Here is a 7,902-nt window from a genome sequence, read left to right on the forward strand (position 1 = left end):
GTTGATAAAGACTTCACAGCTCCATCAGCTGCGGGCAAGGGGGTCTGAGGCCCTCTTAGGCAAGTTGGGGCCCAGCGGGGAGAGGTTGCAGAAGAACTGATTAGGGGACCCCAGGAGGCTTCAGAGCTGGGCAAGGTAGAGAGTCTCCCGTGCGCCTTCTCTCCTCTCTGCAATTCGGGGACTCCGTGCACTGGGGCAGGCCCCGGGCCAGGTTCATAGGAGGAAGCACGGAGAATTTACAAGCCTCTCGATTCCTCAGTCCAGACGGTGTTGGGTCCCCTCCGCTGGAGATCGCGCTGCCCCCAAATCTTTGTGAGCGTTGCGGAAGCACGCGGGGTCCGGGTCGCAGAGCGCTGCAGGGCAGGGGAGGGAGCCGGGCGGGAGAGGGCGGGGCGGCGCCGGGGCGGGCCCTGATATAGAGCCGGCGCCGCGGGTCGCAGGACAGCGCGGAGACCGCAGCTCCGGAACCCGGCACAAGGTCCACCTATCCCCGCAGCGCCGGCTCGCGCCTTCCTGCCGCAGCCACCGGTGAGTGTCGCGGTACCGAGATCCCCGGGCCAGATGCGCGGCGGCCCCAGCTCCCGAGGATCTGCCGCCCCCGCTCCGGGCTGCCCCGGCTCCCTGGCGGCTGCATGGAGTCACCGCGCCCGGTCCCGGGCATCCCCCGCGGGTGCCGGTCCAGTCTGCTCGGGAGTCAGGAGCCCAGAGTGGAGAGAGACAGCCGGGGCCGGGGAGCCTGGTCACCGCGGGCACCTCCCTTGCGCTGCAGTCGCCAGCCTGGCCCGCCTTCCCGCTCCTCCGCCTCTTGCCCTGACTTCTCTTTCCTTTGCAGAACAGCCGTCTAGCGCCCCGACCTCGCCACCATGAGAGCCCTGCTGGCACACCTGCTTCTCTGCGTCCTGGTCGTGAGCGACGCCAAAGTGAGTGCTCCCTTGCTTTGACCGATGCCGCCCGAGGACCTCTGATCAGCACCAGGGGAGAGGAGGGACTGCTCAGGGAGCGGGGTCCTCCGGCTTCCATTCATAGCAGGGCCAGGCTCTCCCCAGGAAATGGGACAGGGTGGCAGCGGAGGCTTGAGAACCACAGGGGTTGGCACTGGCCGGCAAGGGAGGAAGAAGCCGCCGGGACTGCCCCAGCCTGGGGGCATCTAGTAGATGAAGCTTGCTTGGGTCAATCCATTTCTCCTTGCTGGAAACCCATGGTCTTCCATGTGAGAACTAGATACGAACAGGGTGAGGCGAGAGGCAGAGGGAAGGAAGAGTGAGTTTTGGGACTGGGTCCAGTTTACCCTCACCCTGGAGTCCCTGGAGCATGGGACCTTTGATGAAGCCTCCTCCCGAATCTCTTCCAGGGCAGCCGTGAACTTCATCAAGTTCCATGTGAGTATCCACCCCTACAACAATTGGCTGTACAGACATCTTGGGAAAGCTTCTGGGGACATCCCCTCCCTGCCCCTGCTGCAGGGCTGCCCCAGCCCTTACCGCTTCCACTCCCCCTCGCTTACCCCACCTTTGTTCTCTCCAGCAGACTGTGGCTGTCTAAATGGAGGAACATGTATGTCCAACAAGTACTTCTCCAGCATTCACTGGTGCAACTGCCCAAAGAAATTCGGAGGGCAGCACTGTGAGATAGGTATGGGGATCTCCACTGCAACTGGGAGTGAGGGGGCACCAAAAATTTGGGGACAGGGAGGGATGGGTGGGAGGCAAGAGTAGGCAGGAGATAGGAGTTGGAGGTGGGGTGGGTGACATCTTCATCCCTATGTGACAAGCATAAACACACACACTCCTGTGAAGCAATGGCCACACAAATGTGAGGTGCAGTTGGAAGGAGACCCTGTCCAGTCTTCTGGCAGGTCTGAAACCACATCATCTTTAAAATGTCCGTTGGCAGCTGAGCATGGTGGCTCACACTTGTAATCCCAGCATTTTGGGAGGCCAAGGTGAGTGGATCATTTGAGGTCAGGAGTTCAAGACCAGCCTGGCCAACATGGTGTAACCCTGCCTCTATTAAAAATACAAAAATCAGCCCAGCATAGTGGTGGATGTCTGTAGTTCCAGCTACTTGGGAGGCTGAGGCAGGAGAATCGCTTGAACCTGGGAGGCAGAGGTTTCAGTGAGCTGAGATCACACCACTGCACTCCAGCTGGGCGACAGAGCAAGACTTCGTCTCAAAAAAAAAAGAAGCTCGTTGGAACGTCCTTCTCTTTCTCACATTCTCTCATCCTCCTGTTCCCTCATAGATAAGTCAAAAACCTGCTATGAGGGGAATGGTCACTTTTACCGAGGAAAGGCCAGCACTGACACCATGGGCCGGTCCTGCCTGGCCTGGAACTCTGCCACCGTCCTTCAGCAGACATACCATGCCCACAGATCTGATGCTCTTCAGCTGGGCCTGGGGAAGCACAATTACTGCAGGTGAGGTGGGGGCAACAAGGACCAAGAGTCCTCCCCACAGCTTCCCAGAAACCTTGTTACCATCCCCTTCTCCCAGAGGGCCCGCCATAGAATGAGAGAAGCGCAGCCTCTGGTTGAGTCTTCCCTGAGGGGAGGAGGCAGGGAAGGCCCTCTGGGTTGGAATGACATCCCCTATCTTTGTGTGTTGCCAGGAACCCAGACAACCGGAGGCAACCCTGGTGCTATGTGCAGGTCGGCCTAAAGCAGCTTGTCCAAGAGTGCATGGTGCATAACTGCGCAGATGGTGAGCATCACTGACCTGCTGAAGACAGTGGGGTGGAAGGGGACAAACTCGCATGTCCCCTTATTCCATCACAGGAGGGCTGAGGAGGTGAGGGGCGCCCGAGAGGGATGCTTTCTCCTAACCGCCTCCCCAAGACATCCCTCTGTTTGTCCTCCAGGAAAAAAGCCCTCCTCTCCTCCAGAAGAATTACAGTTTCAGTGTGGCCAAAAGACTCTGAGGCCTCGCTTTAAGATTATTGGGGGAGAATTCACCACCGTCGAGAACCAGCCCTGGTTTGCGGCCATCTACAGGAGGCACCGGGGGGGCTCTGTCACCTACGTGTGTGGAGGCAGCCTCATCAGCCCTTGCTGGGTGGTCAGCGCCACACACTGCTTCATGTACGGCCCTGGGTTTCTCCTCTTTGACTCTTCTGCCCCACCCCAAACGCATCCCTTTCTCCTTCCCAGCAAAGGGTTCTGCCTCCTCATTTCTCCCTCATCTGCCCCTCTCCTTGCAGCCCATGGCCTTGGGGACAATTCATGCTTTGAGACCTCTAGGGAGGGAAGAAGTGGCAGGATTTCATGGGACTAGGCCGTCTGATGGATTTCTTCTCCCACAGTAATTACCCAAAGAAGGAGGACTACATCGTCTACCTGGGTCGCTCATGGCTTAACTCCAACACGCAAGGGGAGATGAAGTTTGAGGTGGAAAACCTCATCCTACATGAGGACTACAGCGCTGACACGCTTGCTCACCACAATGACATTGGTGAGGGGGAAACCCCGCGACTGCTGTGGCCATGATGGCTTGGGGAGAGTGGGACCCAGGGAGAGACCGGAGCTGAGGTTGAAGCTGGCTGGTGGGGCAGGGGTGGGGTAGGGGACCTTGAAGCCTCAATATACATGACAAAGGGAGTGGTGGCGAGGAAGAGTTCCATAAAGTCTGAGGGGTCCGGTGCTCCTCTGGAGAGACCCTGAATTTCCCCAACAAGGAGCCTCTTGCGAGTGGAAATGGCCCTGTGGGTATATGGCTTGGGCTGGGAATGCCCTGTTTATATGAATTAGAAAAAGATGCCCCTTCCTTTGTGGGATGTAGCCTCTGTCTGTGTTGGGATATAGAACTTGGAGAATGGAGCCTTGGGCTGGATTCCAGCCTAACTACCTCACCTGGGACTTTTTGCAGAAACTACCTATAAAGGTATATGCAGTGGCTCTGGCCATCCAAGACTTTTTCAACACCTGTAACAAAGCCCTTGGGGCATGGGGCAGGGGAGGTTTCCAGGTGATAAGCGACCAGCAGACCTCCCTGGATGACTGACCTAGGGATAGACATAGCTACTTCCTCGGTACTTGAAGGGGACAGATGGGGACCGCCTAACCAGTAGTGATCTTTCTCCTCTGACCCTCTGTCCTCCCCCAGCCTTGCTGAAGATCCGTTCTAAGGAGGGCAGGTGTGCGCAGCCATCCCGGACTATACAGACCATCTGCCTGCCCTCGATGTATAATGATCCCCCTTTTGGCACAAGCTGTGAGATCACCGGCTTTGGAAAACAGAATTCTAGTAAGTGAAAATTGGGACTGACTTAGGAGGTCCCGGGGAGTGTTTTGACCTGAAAGCAAGCCCAGCATGATCAAGAGAAGACTGCAGCATTAGAGATGGGAGCACTGAGGAGGTGGCAGATGGGTCCAGGGATGGATGAGGAGTGTTGTTTAGGGAGTGATGGGCTGCAAAGGGGAATAGATGGTAGGGGCTATAGGTGGAGTAAAGGCTCAAATTTGCATGGAAAAGAATAAGGGCCTTCCCTGGTAGAGACACTTTATGGTTCCCCTCCCTGGCAGACTCCCGGTGGACAGATAAATCTTGATGCAAACACCTCCCTATTTTCTCCACTTAGCCGACTATCTCTATCCGGAGCAGCTGAAAATGACTGTTGTGAAGCTGGTTTCCCACCAGAAGTGTCAGCAGCCCCACTACTACGGCTCTGAAGTCACCACCAAAATGCTGTGTGCTGCTGACCCACAGTGGGAAACAGATTCCTGCCAGGTGAGAGTTCTAAGCATCTCTCTCCATCTCTTCCATATCTCCCCAGAACTTCTGGGCTTGTCCTAGCCAGCTCTGGGGTGTCTCTCTCTAACCAAAGCCCTAAGTAGCCAGAATCAGGAACTCAGGTCTTTGAGGGTTTAAACCAATCCTTGTGTGTTTACCAAACATTACCAAAAAAATCCCAGCTCTGTGCTAGTCACTTAAGACTGGGGGCTCAAGATCCTAGAAAGAGGAAACAGTAAAAGACAATGTAACTCAGTGCCCAGGGTGCATTGTGAACTATAAATGATCAGGTGTTCAGGAGAGGGAGGTGAGTGTCAACTTGAGGGTCAGGGAGGGGAGGCTTTCAAGGAAATGTGACTTGATAGGCATTTGAAGAGGCAGAAGAAAGAAAGAAGGGTGTTGCAGTTGAAAGATACAAAACTGAGAAGGAGGCTGGCATATTCCGGGTGGGGAGGAAAAGTAGGGTCTGGGAGTGTGGATGGAGTAACAGCAGATGACAGGGGTTTTAAAGTCAAGCAGGGGATTTTAAACTTGATGTGGTAGAAAATGGGGCTGCGCCGGGCACAGTGGCTCATGCATGTAATCCCAGCACTTTGGGAGGCTGAGGTGGGTGGATCACTTGAGGCCAGGAGTTTGAGACCAGCCTGGTCAACATGGTGAAACCCTGTCTCTACTAAAAATACAAAAAAAAAACTAGCCAGGTGTGGTGGTGCATGCCTGTAATCCCAGCTAATCAGGAGGCTGAGACATGGGAATTGCATGAGCACAGGAGGCAAGTTTGCAGTGAGCCGAGATCGTGTCATTGCACTCCAGCCTGGGCGACAGAGGGAGATTGTTCCCCCTGCCCCCCAAAAAAAGAAAGAAAATGGGAAGTCACTAAGGACTTTGGGAAACTCTTCCCTCTCTCAGGTATGGTTGGGTGGTGGGATCAGAAACACCCTTCTCACTTCTCTAGGGCTCATCTTTTGTGTCTTTGGCTTCACAGGGAGACTCAGGGGGACCCCTTGTCTGTTCCATCCAAGGCCACATGACTTTGACTGGAATTGTGAGCTGGGGCCGTGGATGTGCCCTGAAGGACAAGCCAGGCGTCTACACGAGAGTCTCACGCTTCTTGCCCTGGATTCACAGTCACACCAGGGAAGAGAATGGCCTAGCCCTCTGAGGGTCCCTAGGGAGGAAACGGGCACCACCCGCTTTCTTGCTGGCTGTCATTTTTGCAGTAGAGTCATCTCCATCAGCTGTAAGAAGAGACTGGGAAGACAGGCTCTGCACAGATGGATTTGCCTGTGCCACCCACCAGGGCGAACAACAATAGCTTTACCCTCAGGCATAGGCCTGGGTGCTGGCCGCCCAGACCCCTCTGGCCAGGATGGAGGGGTGGTCCTGACTCAAGATGTTACTGACCAGCAACTTGTCTTTTTCTGGACTGAAGCCTGCAGGAGTTAAAAAAGGCAGGGCATCTCCTGTGCATGGGTGAAGGGAGAGCCAGCTCCCCTGATGGTGGGCATTCATAAGGCCCATGATTGAGAAACGAATAATTTCCCAATTAGGAAGTGTAACAGCTGAGGTCTTGAGGGCGCTTAGCCAATATGGGAGCAGCAGTTTGGGGAGTAGAGACACTAATGATTTCAGGGCAGGGCTCTGACATCCCATGAATGTATCAGGAAATACATATGTGTGTGTATGTTTGCACACTTGTGTGTGGGCTGTGAGTGTAAGTGTGAGTAAGAGCTGGTATCTGATTGCAAGTCTAGATATTTCCTTAAATTGTGTGGACTGTGATGCCACACAGAGTAGTCTGTCTGGAGAGGTTACAGGTCACTCCTGGGGCCTCTTGGGTCCCCCACATGATAGTGCCTGGGAATGTATTATTCTGCAGTATGACTTGTGACCAGCACTGTCTCAGTTTCACTTTCACATAGATGTTCCTTTCTTGGCCAGTTATCCCTTCCTTTTAGCCTAGTTCATCCAATCCTCACTGGGTGGGGTGAGGACCACTCCTGTACACTGAATATTTATATTTCACTATTTTTATTTATATTTTTGTAATTTTAAATAAAAGTGATCAATAAAATGTGATTTTTCTGATGACAAATCTCCCTGGTGCTTGTATGGGAAGGCATTGGAGTACATAAAAAGGAGAAAATAACAAAGGTGGACTGCACCCCAGAGTTTCTTATGAGACTGCATCTCTGGACTTAATGGAGCTTTGGGAGGTATAAGTTAGGAGAGCTATAGGGCAGGGCCACCACAGCACTTAAGGTATATGAAGTTTCCCCAAACCACAATCCCATGGCTGTGTAAGTAGTGTGCAGGCTTAGTGTCAGCTCCCAATTGCCTCCTTAGCCTGATACCTTTGTGCAGTGCACATCTTGTACAGCTGTACATTGTGGTCTTTTTTAGGGTTCACTCCACAACATTCTCTTCACTCTGCCCCCAACAATCCTTGAGCTGACCTCAACCAAGGAGAACACCTGTGGCCAGGTGCAGTGGCTAATGCCTGTAATCCCAACATTTTGAGAGGCTGAGGTGGGAGAATCACTTGAGCCCAGGAGTTTGAGACCAGCCTGGGAAACTTAGTGAGACCCTGTCTCTGCAAAAAATAAAAAAATTAGCCAGGTGTGGTATCACACATCTGTAGTCCTAGCTACTTGGGAGGCTGAGGCAGGAGGATCATAAGCCAAGGAGTTCAAGTTTACAGTCAGCTATGATTGTGCCACTGCACTCCAGCCTAGGCGACAGAGCAAGACCCCATTTCAAAAAAAAGAAGAAGAAGAAGAAGAAGAAGAAGACAACCTGTAAGTGAAAATTGCTGGCTGGGCTCGGTGGCTCACGCCTGTAATCCAGCACTTTGGGAAGCCGAGGTGTGTGGATCACCTGAGGTCAGGAGTTTGAGACCAGCCTGACCAACATAATGAAACCCCATCTCTGCTAAAAATACAAAAAAATTAGCCAGGTGTGGTGGTGGGCGCCTGTAATCCCAGCTACAGGCTGAGCTGAGGCTGAGGCAGGAGAATCATTTGAACCCCCGGAGGCAGAGGTTTCAGTGAGCCGAGATCGCACCACTGTACTCCAGCCTGGGCGACAGAGGGAAGACTTTGCCTCAAAAAAAAGAAAAGAGAAAGAAGGGAGGGAGGGAGGGAGGCAGGCAGGCAGGCAGGAAGGAAGGAAGGAAAG

General features: G+C 53.7%; 1 protein-coding gene across 4 annotated transcripts; it reads left to right on the top strand.

Annotated features, from left to right (window-relative positions):
• The first annotated feature begins 410 nt into the window (after positions 1–410).
• PLAU (plasminogen activator, urokinase) lies at positions 411–6,820 on the top strand. 4 transcript variants are annotated; one of them, XM_011928307.1, is made up of 11 exons: positions 411–528; positions 833–920; positions 1,352–1,379; positions 1,525–1,632; positions 2,243–2,417; positions 2,609–2,700; positions 2,858–3,077; positions 3,299–3,447; positions 4,099–4,239; positions 4,574–4,722; positions 5,711–6,820. In XM_011928307.1, exons 2-11 carry the CDS (start codon positions 864–866, stop codon positions 5,885–5,887), a joined length of 1,296 nt encoding a protein of 431 aa, XP_011783697.1. In that variant the 5' UTR covers positions 411–528; positions 833–863; the 3' UTR covers positions 5,888–6,820. The 4 variants fall into 4 exon arrangements, with proteins under 4 accessions (XP_011783697.1, XP_011783705.1, XP_011783724.1 ...); XM_011928334.1 differs by having other exon boundaries at positions 438–528; positions 833–924; positions 1,352–1,383; positions 1,528–1,632; XM_011928315.1 differs by lacking the exon at positions 1,352–1,379 and having other exon boundaries at positions 420–528; positions 833–1,232.
• Positions 6,821–7,902: the final 1,082 nt, after the last annotated feature.

This window comes from Colobus angolensis, unplaced genomic scaffold, assembly GCF_000951035.1.
Source record: "Colobus angolensis palliatus isolate OR3802 unplaced genomic scaffold, Cang.pa_1.0 Scaffold12, whole genome shotgun sequence".
Taxonomy (NCBI): Eukaryota; Metazoa; Chordata; class Mammalia; order Primates; family Cercopithecidae; genus Colobus; species Colobus angolensis.